Raw genomic sequence first — 18,003 nt, forward strand, 5'->3', positions numbered from 1 at the left:
TTTTTAATAAAAAAATATTACAATTCATTCTTTTATCAACTGACTCAATACATTATGATTATGTATTTAACAAAAGGTTTATTTTATCAACTGCCTCTAAATAAATTATTCTATCAATTTTCGCCCTCATTGAAGAATAGGAGGACTTCTTTGTTAAATTTTCAGATAAATAAACTTTTGAAATTATTCTAGCAATGAGGATCTCCATTGAATGTTAGTGGTTTCTTTCAAAAAAAAAATTGAATGTTAGTGTTGTTAAACCTCTTTTGCTTCATAGCAAACCAAATAGCATTAATTGAATTAATAACAGCAGAGATGCTTACTACCTTGCACCAAAGACCTCTTTGAATATCTAAAATTTGCCAAAGGTGTTAATATTAATTTCGTGACTTCACATTTAATATGCAGATCTGCGTATCAGTGACGATGACTTGAAGAACATGTGTTTGATTGAAATTGAAATGTTGCTTCAGGAAAACGGACAGTCTCTTACTGAATTCAAATCTCTGCCCAGACCAAACGCAGCAGACGTGCCAACTTTCACAAACAAACTTATCGTTTATGAGCTAAATTACAACAAAGATGAACTGGAAAAGACATACACTGATATGTTACAGATGTTGACTGATGAACAAAGATGTGTGCACGACAAGATCATGGAGTCCGTTGGTTTTGACGACGGTGGTTTATTTTTCTTATATGGTTACGGTGGTACTGGACAAACATTTATATGGAAAACATTGTCGGCTGCTGTTAGATCGAAGGGGTTAATTGTATTGAATGTTGCATCCAGTGGTATAGCGGCTCTTCTATTACCATGTGGAAGAACCGCGCACTCGACGCTGACAGTCCCTATTAAGATTAATGAGGCATCATCGCTTACGATGGAAAAAGATAGTCCTAGGGGAGACCTGGTGCGTGCTGCAAAGTTGATAATTTGGAATGAGGCTCCAATGATGCACCGATAGTGTTTTGAGGTGTAACACCCTGTTTTCCCAACATAAAAATTTCATAACAAATAATCAGAGTTTTCCACATAAAAGGAATGCTACACATCTCAAAAATCATAAATGGAATAATTAACTAATTATCCTTCCAAAAATCATCAACATAAATATTCAAAACTTCGCAACGGATTTATTTCAACAATATATATAGTCTTGGCACGAAGGCCTCATTAAAACATCTCATAAAAATCCAATTAACAACTTAATCATGTATATTCATAAGCAACAACATATTCATCATCTTATAATAACATAAGCAACAACATATTCATCATCTTATAATAATATAAACAACAACATGATCATTAATATTCCATGGTTTGTCATCAATCAACAACTTCAACGATTCGACGACGACAACGTCAACCTGACAACACAGCTACGTGAGAGTACACCACTTCTTATAATACGACAACGTAAGAGTACACCACCTCTTATAATACGACAACGTATCACCTCTTATAGAACAACAACGTAAACAACATTAACAACTTAAGACTCCAATACTTTGGAAAGACAACTTACAACTTTACAACTTAGACCAACACCATTTAGACATATGCAGCAAGTCACCATCAATAATAATCATCATATATAACAATTACAATTTCATATCAACGTCTTTCACAATATATAAATATTTTCATATTTAATCATCAAAGTAAATCATCAATATTAATCATCTTAACATCTTCTCTTGCTTCTCACTTCTCTTGGTTTTATCCCTTTTTCTCCAAAAACAGGTTTCACGTAATCCTTGTTTTTTTAATTCTAACTCTCCCCTTTTATATAAATCCTTAACCTACTTATTTTCTCTTATTTCCAAATCTGCCCCCCCAGTCTCAATATTCTATTCTAATATATATATATATATATATAATATAAAATATTTCTATAACGAATGACAAATATATCTCTATAACAATTATATTTCTATAACATATATATTTCTACACCAAATAAGAAATATATTTCCACACCAAATAACATATGTTTCTACAACAAATAACATAATATTTTACTAATAAATATCAACATATAACATAACAAAATATCACTCATCTAATTTCCAAAACAGCCTCCACAACTTAATCTTATTTTATTTTCAAATCTTATTCTATTAAATAATAAAATAAACCACTTAATAAATCAACAACAAATCACAATAATCATATAAATCACATAAGTCATAAAAATAGACTCTAAACTCAATAAAATATTCAAATAATAAAATAGGGTGTTACATGAGGCAGTTGACCGATCAAAGCGTGATATCATGTCCAAGAATGACCCCCTAAACGAGTTTAGACCTTTTGGTGGAATGACAGTAGTTTTAGGTGGTGACTTCAGGCAGATATTGCCCATTGTCCGAAAAGGATCGAGGCAGGATATTGTTGATGCCTCGATCAATTCATCAAAGATATAGGCATATTGTAATGTGTCGAGGCTTACTGTTAATATGAGATTGGGTGCATCTTCGGTACTTGCAGAGCATGAAGAAATTGCTAATTTTGGCAAGTGGATACTCTCAATTGGAGAAGGCAACGACGCTTCAAATGAGAATGGTGAAATGAATGTAGAAATTCCCGAAGATTTGCTCATATCGAACACAATAAATCCGTTGATGTCACTTATAGACTTTGTGTATCCCGATTTGAATGATAACCTTGGTGACCCGCTATTTTTCCAAGAAAGGGGAATACTCGCACCAACGCTTTATTCAGTTGAGCATGTTAACGAATATATGATGTCACTGATTCCAGGTGAAGAGAAAGAGTATTTAAGCTCTGATTCTATTTGTCGATCGGGTGAAAATTCTGATGTCCAATGCGAGTGATTCACAATGGAATTTCTTAATGGTATTTAGAGCTCTGGAATTCCAAATCACTGGTTGAAACTAAGGGTGGGATGTCCAGTTATGCCGATGAGAAACATCGATCAGGCAAATGGACTGTGTAATGGTACGAGGCTGACAGTTACACATCTAAGGAAGAGCACGATAGTTGCTACCGTAATTACAGGAAAAAGGGCAGGTATCAGGGTATTCATTCCCAAGATGAATCTTATTCCGAGTGATCCAGGACTACCCTTCAAATTCAGGTGCAGACAGTTTCCATTGACGCTTTGTTTTGCAAATGACAATAAATAAAAGTCAGGGTCAATCTTTATCTCAAATGGGAGTTTATCTTTCTAAGCCCGTGTTCACGCATGGAAAACTTTATGTTGTTGTCTCTCGAGTTACTTCTAGAAAAGGTTTGAAGCTGCTCATCTTGGATGAAGATAATAATGTTTGCAAGGAGACCACAAATGTTGTGTATCGTGAAATTTTTCAAAAAGTATGATCATTGGTTATGTTTTAGAATTGTTGTTGCTATAATTTAGAAAACTAAAGTTGCGTATTGTTTAGAAGTCATTTTTTTTTTATTTCTTTGTAAGGCGTACTGGTCATTATAGGACATGCAATTTCTATATAAGCAGATCCTCCTGCCATTGAATTTTAATTGATGCACGGGTCGCTATCAGATTTCAGAAGGAAAGTAAAATTACTAATAAGTCAATGCTCAACGGCACCCCAAAATGTCTATTCTTTTTTAGGCTTAATAGCAATTTTAGCTCCCTAACTTTCCCAAAGTTGCGATTTTGGCCTCCTAAAAAAAATTCAAAATCGCCTCGTAAGTTTTGCATCTGTGCACTTTTGACTCGGTCTACGCTGACGTGGCACCCTAAGTCAGGTGCCACATATTATTGTTTTATTTTTTGGGGGCCAAAACTACTACAGTTGCAAAACTTAGGGGGCAGTTTTATAGTTTTTTTTTAGGGCGTCAAAGTCGCAACTTTGAAAAAGTTAAGGAGTTAAAACTGCTATTAAGCCTTTTTTATTGGAGTCATGTGTCTATCGGATGATGATTAATGGTAGTCACAAAAATCTTACAATCACATAGTCAAAAATATCCCAGCCATCCGATCTATTCCACGGTCCAGATCTAACTTTTCTTATTTTCCTCTCCAAGGCGAAAACACTTGCGGTTCCATCTTCTCTTATGCCATTCTTTTTTATATTTTTGGTCAAATGGTTTAGTGGTTGAAATCATATATTTTAAATGCGAAGAAGTGGGATGTTTGGGGTTCGGACTTCGTCCTATATATATATATTATACATTGTCCTTGTCAAGTGAGCTACTGACAAGTTCTTAAGACTTTACATCTTGATGGTGTTGTATCCTCGTTAGCATTTGTTTTATACATCGCACAAGTTTTTAGTTATGATTGATTATAATTCATATGGATTTGAAATTAAGTAACATATTTAACTATGAGTTTTTTTGTTGTGATTGACTGTAATTCATATGCAATCAAAAAAGGAATTGTAATGACATTAGTGGCTTAAAAAAATGACCTTTAGTACGATATATTTATTTGGAAGCAACAATCTTTCAGTAAAAGCGAAAGTGGCCTAGTGGTAAAAGGTTTGAAGTGTTGTCATGTGCTACCGGATTCAATCATTGCAGACCTTTTTTTTATATAAAAATTAATTAGATCCGCCAAAAAAGGAGGGATTAGGGTTATTCGGTTTGATTGAATTATCGTGAGAGAGATGAAAGTGAGTGAGAAATGATTTGGGATTGTGAGATTGAAAGAATGAAAACCTGATATTTGTGTTGAATATTTAAAATTAAAGCAACCACATTTAATCAAAAGAGGAGTGATATTTTAATAATCAATTTCCAACAACTTTTAGTGACAACCTTTTTCCTCTCTTTTTATTGGACAATAATAATAGAGAGAGAGAAAGGAAGAGGGAGAATAAAAGTACAATGAAATTATGAGAGAGAGAGTTGTCACAAAAGTTGTTAAAATATAGATATCCAAATATCATTTCTCCAATCAAAAACATCAGGGCCGCAGTGGTAAGAGTCGTATGTAAATGGGTAGCATGTGGTAGCTAGGAGTTTCTTTTCATAAATTTTATGAAGAACCAAAAATTAGGGTTAATCATTGGTCTTAGGTTAAGACTACTTAATATTTATTATTAGTAAAAATAAAAATAAGGATAAAGATAATGACAATGGAAGAAAAAATAAAATACACACCCTTTGTTGACTTCACGAAATATAGTAGTACCCTTCTGGAATAGCAATATAGTAGTACCCTTGTTTGCAATTTCAGTGACATACAATTTTCCGAAGACTTCCATTAACCTTATAATAACAACATCATCTCAATTCACCAATAACTCGCTTCATCACATAATCTTCTATACTTCAAAATTTATCTTTCAATTCAAGCACCATGTCACAACTTAAACTGTAAGTAATAATAATAGAATGTTAAAGCATTAATACTTATTTATGTTGCATAACACTTTTATTTTATTCTATTTACTTTGTTTTTGGATTATGGTTGCAGATTTAGCGGTGGAGCTGAGCATGCATCATTTGTGACAAGCTATGAAATCCTTAAAAAAACATGGAATGTTATCTCATCTAGTTATCAAGACATAGTTACAAATGATGATGATGATGATGGTGTTGGATTGTGTTGGAAAGTTTACAAAGAACAAAGTTCTGATTTGACTATTATAGCCTTTGAAGCTACCAAAGATTATTCTAATCTTCAAAGTGATTTGGTTTCATCTTCTGATCTTAAAGAGAATAAGAATTTTCATCAGTTTGAGTTTTTGTGCACTAAGAAGAACCCTTCTTTCTCTCTTAATAACACTGCTGTTTCACTCTTTTGTGATAATCTTCAGAAGCTTGATCAGTTGAAATCTAAGGTATTTCCCCTTTTCTTGTACGGCTTAAATGCACCTTTAGTCCTCTAACATTTAAAAATAGTAATTTTGGCCCTTCATTAAAAAAACATGCTATTTTTCTGTTGTGTAAAATAGTCTTTACTTCATCTCTTGTTGTCGACCTAGTACCACTGGTACTTATTTTGTTTGCTGTTCATAAGCACTTGTGAGTGAGATTGTTTTAGAGAGCTTATGGAAACAATTAGGACATGTTTATAAACTATATTCAGCTTATTTCCATAAGCTCTCCAAGATAGCTTATGAAAACAATTTGACTTTGTTTTATCTTTTGTTTTAGAAATAGCTTATATATATAAATACTTACATGATAAACGCTTATGCTATTAAGGGCTTAATTAAGTTGTGTATCCAAACACGGCCATATATTGTTCATCTCTAAATCTTTATATAATGTATGTATAAATAACAATCTTAATGCAGATTTCGACTCCATTGATTGTTACTGGAAAAGGTCTTGGAGGATCAATAGCTTCACTCTTCACAATATCACTATTAGATAACCATATTTCAAGTTGGAATTTTCGGAATCGTCCACTATGCATCACATTTGGTTCACCTCTTGTTGGTGACAAGAAATTGCAACAAGCCATATCACGTGGTTCTTATTGGAATTCTTGCTTTATTCATGTTGTTTCTTGCAATGATCCACTTCCTAGGCTATTCACCACAAACTACATGCCTTTCGGAACATTTCTCTTTTGTTCTGATTCAGGTTCTACTTGTTTTGAGAATCCTGATTCTAATTTGGAAATTCTCATTACATTAAACAAAGTTCATGGTCAAAATCAAGGATTTGATTCAGCTGAGTATGGAAACTTAGTTGAAAAACTCAGACGTAAAACGATTTTCAAGGATTCTTCTACGCCGACCATAGACAAGAACAATTCGGATTCACTTGCAATTGGTATCAGTTTGCAGTTGCAGCAAACACTAGGGTTGACACCACACATGCTGGTATGTGAATATCCATCTTTTTCTGGGAGAATATAGATATTTAATTAAATCACATTTAGGTTTGATTGGATTAACTTCTAGTAGTCTATTGGAGCTTGTTAATTATGACCCTGCTTGGATAAACTTCTTAATTAAGTGCTTATAGCATAAGCTCTTATCGTATAAGCATTTCTGTATAAGTTATTTTTATAACAAAAGATAAAATAAAGTATAATTGTTTTTATATAAGCTATGAACTGTTTACATAAGCTATCTTGGAGAGTTTATAGAATTAAGCTGAAAGCAGATAATAGACATGCCAAATGTTTATGCAAATTGATAAGTTGAAATAAGTCAATCAAAATAGATCCTAAACTGGGTTTGTGATGTTTCGCTTACTGAAAAGTCCTGATATGATTACAAATGCTTATATGAAGTTAGATACAATTAGCAGGGTTTTAAAGATGGTTTCATTATCATGGTCAATGTTTTTTATGGTTAACCGTATTTGACCGGGATTCTCTAATGGCAACATAACTGTTATTGTGACCGCAATTTTGATTTTAATCTTAAAAAGAAATTGTTATTTAAAAAACTTACTACTATTATAAGGTTCATTTCAGCTTTTGCTATTAGTGATTCTAGAGAAGTTTAGTCAAAGTTGATTCTTAATTAGAGTCATTATGTGTACTACAACTATTAGTAAACTAAAAAGTTTCTTGGCCTCATTTCAAAATTTGACTTTCGATGCAGCAAAAGCAGAACATTGATATCAATGTTCTTGAAACAATGATAAAAACACTAGAAGCAAGATTCATCATTCAAAAGAAGATATCATTTAATCCATCAAATAAACAGAATGAAATGAAGGGATGTATAGCACAAGTTGAATGGTACAAAAAGAAAACAACAAATCTTGACATAGGGTACTATGACAGTTACAAAAACATGTACGAAATATCTGATTATGATGTTGTTGAGTTTCATAAAAAGCTCACAAGTTATTGGGAGAAGATGGTTGAAGACGTTGAAATGAAGCCTAAAAAAGAAGGTGCCTTTTTTCCTACTTGTTGGCTATATGGTGGAATTATTTATAGAAGAATGGTTGAACCATTAGCTATTGCTCAATACTACAAAGAAGGTGGTAAAGATTATGTGAATAAAAAAAGGTCCAAACACTTCAAAAAATTGGAGGAACAGTCAAGAAATGCCATAAATGAATTAAATATTACAAGGAAGACGAATATGAAAATGATTTTGACTAGAGATTCTTGCTTTTGGGCACATGTTGAAGAGGCTATACTTGCATGCAACGAGTTGAAGGTTGTGAAAGACAAAGAAGAGGTATTGAAGAAATTGGTTGAATTTGAGGACTATGTTTATTGTTTGCTTAAGGATTATCAAGTTTCATCTGAAATTTTCTTGAGTCAAAGTAGCTATATGAGTTGGTGGAAAGATTATAAAGCTATTAAGGGACGTTCATACACTTCAAAACTTGATAACTTCATGAATGATGCTGAAAAGGTTAAGCTGTATGGTTTGGGAGCTTATGAATTTCCTTGAAGTATATTTAGCTGCATAATAAAAGTGAGTCTTATATGTTGCAATACATCAGGATTTCATCACATTCTTATGCTCTTATGAACCTTATTGATAAATAATGGAACCTTTTTTCTTTAAGTATTTTCCCTTGCAAATCAATACTCTTTAGTTTTACCTCAATCGTAGAAGTTACATTCCATATATTTTGTCTTACTTCTACTCAGGCGGAAGTTATACGCATCTAAGACTAGTCTCCAAGTCTCTAACCTTCCATTCAATTCCTCCCTCGATTTTCCAAGCAAGACTACATCATTTGCCAAAGTCGTACATCTTGGTGCTAACTCTTGGATGTGTTCCGTAAGTACATCCAAAACTAAAGTAAAAAGGTAAGGGCTTAGGATTGACCCTTGGTGCAATCATATTGATATGGAAAAATCGTTGGTAGTCCCATCTTGCATCCTCATACTAATCAAAGTCCCCTTATACATCTCTTGGATAACTTTAATATAAGCAATTCTAACATCTTTCTTCTCTAGGCCTTTCCAAAAAGTCTCTCTAGACATTCTATCATACACCTTCTCCAAATCAATGAAAACTAAGTACAAGTCGTTTTTATTTGTCTGATATCTCTCCGTCACACGTCGAAATAGGTAGATTGCTTCCATAAACTAAATTGATTATCGGTAACTCAAATCTCTTTTCGTAATCTATGCTCAATCACCCTTTCTTATAACTTCATTGATAAACTGATTGAAAGTTGCATCGATTAATTTTTAAAACATTGAGTTTAACTACAATATTTTTCTCTGCATATTTACTATCACATTTCTCAAAAATAAAATAAGATAAATTACTATCATATTTTCTTCTTTCCTCTCTAGATTCTATGTGTCGGTGCACATATACTATATAAATAAATATTTATGATAAAAATTCAATCCGAACTAATTACTCTTGGATTTAAGAAGTGTACCAAATAAAACAACAAAAAATACATTTAATATTTATGCTCTTTAATTTAGTATAAACATTTACTTCTCAAACCATTTTTTTAAGGATTTAATTCTCTCACCATTGTCATTAGTGAAAAGTTATTTTAACTCCAAAAATTAATTCTCTTTTTTCAAACAAAATAACCCTTATTCACATATATTTTTTCTACTATATTTTAAAAGTTGTCACGTTTTGATTATTCAAATATCACATCTCTTATTACAATATTGTTTTCTTTTAGAGATCTTATCACAATATTGTAGTGATAGTTTGTAATACATGGTTTAACTTATAATATCAATATTGTTTTATTTTATAGATTTATTATGATTTAAAGTTAAACTAACTCACATTTAGTCACACAAAAGTAGAAAAAATTTGACCTCGCAGTTACATGTATGTGAGTTTCACGAGCCTCAAATTTACTGCACTTATCTATTTCCAATTAACTATCCATTTATAAGTGAGACAAATATAAGCTAAAGATTAGTGAAATTCATTATTGAGATCTATTTGTTAAAATGGTTTTCACTAATCTATCACATTTGTCTATCTATTTCATAAATAGACAATAACGGAATGATAAATACATGAAGAAAATTCAAACTCGAGTTTCATACAGTGATTATCACTTTAGTTTGTTTAAAAATTCAATGATTTATTGAATCGTAGCTCTGAATCACAAACAATCTATCAAAAATTACGATTAATCGTTATTTTTTAAACTACAGTGTAACTTTCAATCGACTTATTTAAAAAGTTAAACCATCCACTAAACTAATATGATGTCCCCTCAATGCTGCCAAACCATTTTCAATAACATGCCAACCCAAGCAAGATACAGCCCTACTCCAGCTCCATCCCACACTTTCATCAATCTCAATCTAACACAAGCACAAATCCCGTGATCAACGCACCACACTCCGCCACGTGTCCCTTTTCATCCTCCACAAAATCCCCCTCATCCTCACTTTCCTTCACTCCTCTTCACTTTTCAAACCCCCCAAAAAAACACAACAACAACAATGGCAGCAACAAAAACAACCTCAACATCATCAAAAACATTGTTGTCATTCTTCTTATTCTTCAACATCATCATTAACCTTAACATCTCCGAATCAAAACTAACCTTAGATTACTACAAACAAACATGTCCACAATTCCAACAAATCATTCAACAAACAGTAACCTCAAAACAGATCCAATCTCCAACCACCGCTGCCGCCACTCTCCGTCTCTTCCTCCACGACTGCCTCCTCCCTAACGGCTGCGACGCCTCCGTCCTCCTCTCTTCAACCCCTTTCAACAAAGCTGAACGTGACAACGACATCAATCTCTCTCTTCCAGGAGACTCCTTTGACCTCATCGTACGTATCAAAACCGCTCTTGAACTCTCCTGTCCCAACACTGTCTCTTGCTCTGACATACTTGCTACTGCTACACGTGATCTTCTTATCATGCTTGGTGGTCCTCATTACAATGTTTACCTCGGCCGTCGCGACGGCCGAGCCTCTGTGTCATCTTTTGTTGATGGCTTTCTTCCAAAGCCGTCAATGACAATGACACAGATAGTTTCAATATTCACGAAACGGGGTTTTACGGTTGAAGAGATGGTTGCTTTATCTGGTGCTCATACAGTTGGATTTTCACATTGTAGTGAAATTAGTTCAGATATTTACAACAATTCTTCTGGTTCTGGTTCAGGTTATAATCCTAGATTTGTTGAAGGGTTAAAGAAAGCTTGTGGTGATTATAAGAAGAATCCAACTTTGTCTGTTTTTAATGATATTATGACACCAAATAAATTTGATAATGTTTATTTTCAGAATTTACCTAAAGGTTTAGGGGTTTTGAAATCAGATCATGGGTTGTTTAGTGACCCTTCAACTAAACCTTTTGTGGAAAGATTTGCTAAGGATCAAGATTATTTCTTTAAGGTTTTTGCTAGTTCAATGCAGAAGCTTAGTCTTTTGAATGTTCAGACTGGTAGGAAGGGTGAGATCAGAAGAAGATGTGATCAGATTAATTGATCTTTGTTCTTGTTCTTGTTGTTGTTCTTGGGGTTTGTTGTGGATTATAATTGTAATTTTTGTTTCTGGGTTTGATAAAAATGTAAACTTTCTTTTAATTGGTCCTATTTTTATATATATAAATTTTTCATATTTTCATTAGGACATGATATTAAGATTTATAAATATTGATATGAGGTGGATCTCGAGGGATGGTCGAAAGAAGAGAGCGCGGTGGAGGGCGATGGTGCTAAGTCTCTCGCAATGTTACTGAATCTGCAAGCACTCTAACGGACAATGTTGCTAGGTCTCATAGGGATAGTGTATCTGCAAGCACTCTGAAGCCGAAGTTAGTGAGTGATTTGATTTGGAAAATAAGGTAAATGTAAATGCATACATTGCTTATGAGGATGAGATCAACGGAAAAACCTTTGCAACACTAGTTTGTCATGATTTGCGGATTATTGTGTGATTGATCACATGATTGTATGCACAGCTTCTCAAAAGCTAACTTTTCCGAAGCTAGCTTCTCAGAAGCTCTGCATGTGGAGTTAGATTTACATTGTAGACACCCAATTTTAGATGACCTTGGCTCAATCCGGAACAATTATAATTTTATCATATACATTATTATATAATATGTACCCCTGTTTGTGCATGAATTTGATGTTTTAAGCTCAATTATGTACTTACATTATCATTCTGTGTGAGCTGTGTTGTAAAATTTAATAAAAGCACTCTTTTTTTTATTCTTATATCCTGTATCTTAGAAGGTGGTGTTTGTGTTGATTGTTGTGATACAATGCATAGATTTGTCATGGAAAGACACATTTTTTGAGCAGTTAAAACACAATTTTTGAAGCACAATGATGTAGTTTAAGTTTGAGTTTCAAATAAACTAAATGAAGTAGTAATATAGATTATTTTTTTTGAGGGAAAGTAGTACTATAGATTTAATTAGCTATGGTTAAATAAATGAAAAATTAACAAGGGGAATTTAATGAAGATTATTAAAGTACTAATAGATGCTTTTCAATGTTGAAAAATGTAGTGTTTTGTCTTTTATTGGTGGTTTCAGACATGGCCAACAAGTGCATGTGGATACAAATAATTTATTAGACAGTTGTAGTAGACTTAGGAGTGTTGTTATTAATGGACCTACCTTATTAGGCGCCGCGTATATAGCATCCAATACATCATAACATTAAAATTGAAATTTGATTATTAGTGTGATGGAATGATAAAGTGATTTTTTGTTCTCTCTTATACTATTTTTTTAATTTTATTAAAGTGATGAAATTTGATTATTAGTGTGATGGAATGATAAAGTGTATGCTAAAATTTGATTAGAAAACATATGAATGTGTCAATTAAATGCATATCGCCTCAGTAAAATTAACACGTAAGAGTTAAGATTTAAACTCATTTTTCACTTCTTCACATTTTTGATGTGTGAGTTTCTCATAGATATTTTATATGTATAACATACACTTTTTTTCTTGCTTAATTAACAGCTTTGAGTTTGAATATAATCTCTCAATTATAGGATCAATGAAGTATTTATTAATGAAGAGTTTTACTACTACCCTTCAAAAAAAGGGGTTAGGCACCAAAACAAAAACTAAAAATTTCTACGAAAAATAGTATATGTGGCATCTGCCAACGCGACATTTGAAACAAAAGTAAAAGAAAATTTAACGGTTCTATATTAGAATTCAAACTTAAATTATATTTATCGAGACTATATGCAACTTGATTGACTTCTCTTTAAACCTGACATAGCCTTAATAATTATTAACTAAATGGAGAAACACCCAATTCCCATCTCAAAAAAGTGATAAAAGTTGTGTGATGTTAATATTTTCTTTTGACTTAAAAGGTTTTGTATTTGACTATTTGGTTTGCTCATATGTAAACAACTATAAAGCTTGAATTATAGTGCAATTCACATAGTAGAAAAAAGGATCCAATCATCCAAATCAAAGGAGAGGGGATTTGTGCATGGTCAAATGAAGAAGAATGTGCTGCCAGGCTGGGTAAACTCATCATATTATTAAGGTGGGACCTGGTATCATGTTTTCATTTTGCATATCACACGGCAGAGTCATTATTAATTAATGGATATAAGGAATTTTTCATTATTTATACTTTTAATTACTCATTTTGAGCTCAAGTTTAAATTTGTTAGATTATAGTAAATATTATTGTAATTTTCAATAAAATTGATGTTTCTTTTTCACCTTTCATGAAGGTATATCTTCCTTATCATCAGTTATCAAAAAAATTGTTCAAGAAATTTATTATTATTATGATAGGATAGAAAACAAATTCTTTTTTGTTAATGAAACATTTTTATTTGTGTGTATAGAAAAGAAAGCATCTTTACTATGGAGAGACCTCCTTGATAAATCCTCGTGAACTTAACTCAATTGGTAAGAACAATGCATAATATATGCAAGGTCCGAAGTTAGAATCCCGGCCACTCAAAAAAAAAAACCTCCTTGATAAATTGATTTTATTGCACGCGGTTGCAGGCCAGGCCAATACAACATACCTTTCAAAATAAAATAAACTAATTATTATTCTTCACATATTTTCTTCATAACGATGAGGAATCAATTGATAAAGACAAGGTTCATTTGATCGTGACACTTAATTGTGACACTTAATTTTCAGTGACTCTCACAATTTTTTTTGTTTACTATGTTATTAGTACACAGTTTTCATCGTCGTTTAATGGTGATTAATCTCCATTGAAGATATGTGCAACATATAAGGTGTCTGTTTTCCTTTCAACTAAATATTTCATATACACGAACAAGGAAGAATCCTTGACCGTCTGCATATAAGGAAACCAAAACCAAATCTCTTCCTTCTTCAACCTATTCATTGTTGATAGTTGGTCTGACAATCTATATTTCCTCGATTTGTCAAAGAGATAAAGAATGTGTAAAAAACGTGGTTGATTCTCTATTGATAAAAAATGATTGAGTGAATTGATTAGATTAAAGATGAGTTGAACAATAAATTTAAGTATTATAAGTAAATTAATTCTAGAATCAAAAGTTCCAATTTTTAATTTCAAGTAAAATAAATTCTAGAATCAAAGATTAATTCTACTCAAGAATAAAAAATAAAAAAAAATCATAAATCAATTTTTTTTTTATCAAATAACTTAAGTGTTGAACTCACATCATAAATACACAGACATGAAAAACTCGGAATTCGAATCTCGTTCCTTGCATACCGATATCGATAGAACTTCCCAACTAAGTTACATTTAGAAGATATACGAGAAAAAGGGTCCAACATGGTGTTGACAAAGTTCACAAAAATAACTAAACCCATAAAAAGATTCTAGGTTTGATTTAACGAAGTCTCTTATTTGGAAGGTCACACAATTCTGATAAAAAAATCTGAAAATATCGGTTGTATTTTATTTTGCCTACACGAGGATTAGAGTAATACTAGTTCCAAATCACCTAACTTGTGTCCCGTGGGGATATACCTAGAGGTGCATATTAGAGGTCCAATATCCTAATAAAAGAGTATTTAATGTACGTGGCGACTATATTCAATTTTTAATTGTAGTTCAAACTGGTGTATTTTTTTTAGTTCCCAAGTTCAAAGGCTAACCAAATAGTTATGTGAGGGTAAACATCCCATATGTCTTGGTGTGTATGGATGATTATGTCAGATATATCTTTAGTCTCGTTATTTCATCTCGTTATATGAGCGTATGCACGCATACGTGCACATGCGCACTTGTACACACATAATTTTTCTAAAATAAAGTGACTTGTATTGCGAAACATATGAAGTATTATTTCATTTTAGAGGTATAAATTCTTAATTGAACAAAATTTATTCCCTTTTCAAGATATGTCATGCAAAAATACAAGGTTTTATCTAAAATTTATTATGTTCATTCAAAACGTTTTCAACTATTTACCAATCTTTTTTATAAATGATGTAGATTGGCGATTTGCGATCAAGTGTGGTGGTCTCGAATTTACTTGAAGGTGAAATTGTGTATCAAATAGACAAAGAATTCATTGGCTCGACTACGCTCTTTTGTGAGGTTATTTGAGTTTGATTTCTTGGCTTTAATTCTAGTTTTAACTTTTTATTTGAATTTTAATATTTCAGAACACCAAAATTTTTAAATGATTTTGAAATAATGAAAGAAGTTGGCGATTCTTTCAAACTTGTAATAAATATATTTAGGCTTTTGACCAAAAAAATATATATATTTAGGCTTGAAGTTACAAAAAAAAACTATCTTTAAATCCATCTCTTTTGGGCAAGAAAAGGCACTTCTTGTTTCAACTCACAAAGCCTGCAATGTATACCCAAAAAAACAAAAACAAAACCATATCAAACAAGAAAAATGAAAGCAACCATTTCATAGAATCACAAAAAGTTTCAATCTTGCCTCTGAAGGAAACCGTTCAATGTCAATGAACTTCAAACTAAACTAAAAAATAGAAAACAACAAAAAAAAGTTTAAAATTAAAAATAAAATTGATTCAACATTGTCACAAGAATATGAATACTTTCTTTCTAACTATTAAACTCAACATATACCAAAAAAAAAAAAAAAGCGAATAAAAATTGAAAAAATGAATTAAAAAATTGCAGAGTCGATGAAGATGTTAACATAAACATTATCATGAACGTGTTTTGTCACGAGAAGAAATGAGGTCGTAACAGGAGGTAATGAAACGGCATCGTTGTGTGATATGCGCCCATTGTTATTGAAAATATTCAATTTTCAAAATTATAATACACTATGAAAATATTCGTAAAAGAATAGAAGGACACAACACGCACATGGATGTACGCACGCATGCACACATGTGTGCATATCTGTTGTCCACGCCCATCGGATTCTACCTCTTGATAGGAAGAATTGAATCTCCCGAGTAGATTGATGCTATCTCCCGAGTGCATCGGCATGTAACCAATTCAAGGAGTTCATTGAGAAATTTTTATTTAAAGCACCAGAGTCACATTCATATAACAAGAGGGTTTGAATCGTTTTTCTAAGCTCCTTGACAAGAATTGATACTCATTTTCAGATATAATAACATTTCATTTTGGTTATAATTATGGATTTGTATCACACACCGATAAGCTATGAATAATACAGCAGTCACCAAGAACTCTTAATCCTTGATCTCCAATTACACTGCTTGTCTGTTCATAAGGGAAGATATTAGTTCATAGTAAGACACTAAGAGTATACATATTAATGTACCAATTGTGAGGAGGCATTATTCTTGAACAATAAATGAATATAGGACGAAGAATTAAGAAACAGGAAGCACAAAAGACATGATGAAAAGGACGAATTATTTGATGAATAAATCAAAGAAGTAGTAGTAAAATGCATAACAAAACACAAAATGAAGAAATTGAAACGAATCTTCAAAAACGAACAAGATGAATCACAAAATCAATGGATGATTGCGAATAGAGAATGAAGATCGAACAAATAAGATGAAGAACTACGTAGAAACTTCATCGAAAAACGCAAAAAAATGCATAGCAAAAAATGGTTACAGATCGTAACAAACTTTCCCACGAGGGAAAATCTACTACCATATTTTTTTTTTAAGGAGGATCTACTACCATATTATGAAGTGAAGAAATTATGCATTAGCATTAACAAATTGTGCATCCGAACATTATGAAAACATGTTTATAAGTCGTTTCTCTAATATTTCATACTTTGTCCCTTTTAGCTAATGCGAGAACCAAAAAATCACATTTAAATTTTTAATTAGATCTCCCATTTTACTATATTAAAAATACTTTAATCGTTTTCAAGTATTATAAAATCATACACCATTCCAAGCCTATTGAAAAAAGCATTATTCCAAGCTTTATGATGAACTGAAAATTACTACAAATAAACTAACATAAATGACTAAAACTAATAACAAAGCAAAACATAGGGGACCAAATTGGTACAAATTATAGTTAGGGGACCAAATTGAGACAATCAATTAAGTTAAGGGACCGGATGATTGAATAAGCCAAATATAAAAAGACAACACATAGCAAAAGACACTTCTAGCCACACTTCTCATACCAAAATTGTAATATACTATAAAATTATTTGTAAAAGAATACAAGGACACAACACTCACATTGACGCACGCACACAAGCACGCATGTGTGCACACTCAAGCACATACACACATTGTGTATGTATGAGCATTTTTTTTTTGTTGAAGCAATGTGTGTATGTATGAGCATGTGCTTGTAATAATATGAAATAATATATATGTTGCCCTCACCACTCAAAATTTCAAGTCTATATCATTGATTTCATGATTTTACTTTGTCGAACATTTTATTTTTCAAATAGCACGAAACTAACGTGCACTATAACCCTCGTGGTGAAGTGGATATATATACCACCATAATATCTCACCTCCAATGATCTAACCGATAAAAAAATTGTTCTCTTTAGGTATCATGACATGATTCTCGAGGTAGTTAATGGGGGGTGCAGATCCTCTCCATTTCCTTAGAATAAATTGTTACGGAAGATTTCAACAAAACACCATGTTTCCTTCTAGTAATTTCTCCACAAATAACTGCAATGTTACAAACTAGCGATTAGAAATCTAGAAATAAACTAGAAAAAGTTTTTGAATGTTGTACATGATTTAAAAAAAAAATCTGGATTTTTTGA

General features: G+C 32.1%; 2 protein-coding genes across 2 annotated transcripts; both read left to right on the plus strand.

Moving 5' to 3' along the window:
* The first annotated feature begins 5,140 nt into the window (after window positions 1–5,140).
* On the plus strand, window positions 5,141–8,436 carry LOC25495240 (senescence-associated carboxylesterase 101). Its single transcript, XM_013595427.3, has 4 exons — window positions 5,141–5,314; window positions 5,415–5,781; window positions 6,241–6,774; window positions 7,507–8,436. The coding sequence occupies exons 1-4, from the start codon at window positions 5,298–5,300 to the stop codon at window positions 8,314–8,316; spliced, it is 1,728 nt and encodes a 575-aa protein (XP_013450881.1). The 5' UTR covers window positions 5,141–5,297; the 3' UTR covers window positions 8,317–8,436.
* A 1,692-nt stretch (window positions 8,437–10,128) lies between these two features.
* On the plus strand, window positions 10,129–12,052 carry LOC25495241 (peroxidase 31). Its single transcript, XM_013595428.3, has one exon. The coding sequence runs from the start codon at window positions 10,314–10,316 to the stop codon at window positions 11,316–11,318; it is 1,005 nt and encodes a 334-aa protein (XP_013450882.1). The 5' UTR covers window positions 10,129–10,313; the 3' UTR covers window positions 11,319–12,052.
* The last annotated feature ends 5,951 nt before the right edge of the window (window positions 12,053–18,003 follow it).

The sequence above is a fragment of the Medicago truncatula genome, chromosome 6 (assembly GCF_003473485.1).
Source record: "Medicago truncatula cultivar Jemalong A17 chromosome 6, MtrunA17r5.0-ANR, whole genome shotgun sequence".
Lineage (NCBI taxonomy): Eukaryota > Viridiplantae > Streptophyta > Magnoliopsida > Fabales > Fabaceae > Medicago > Medicago truncatula.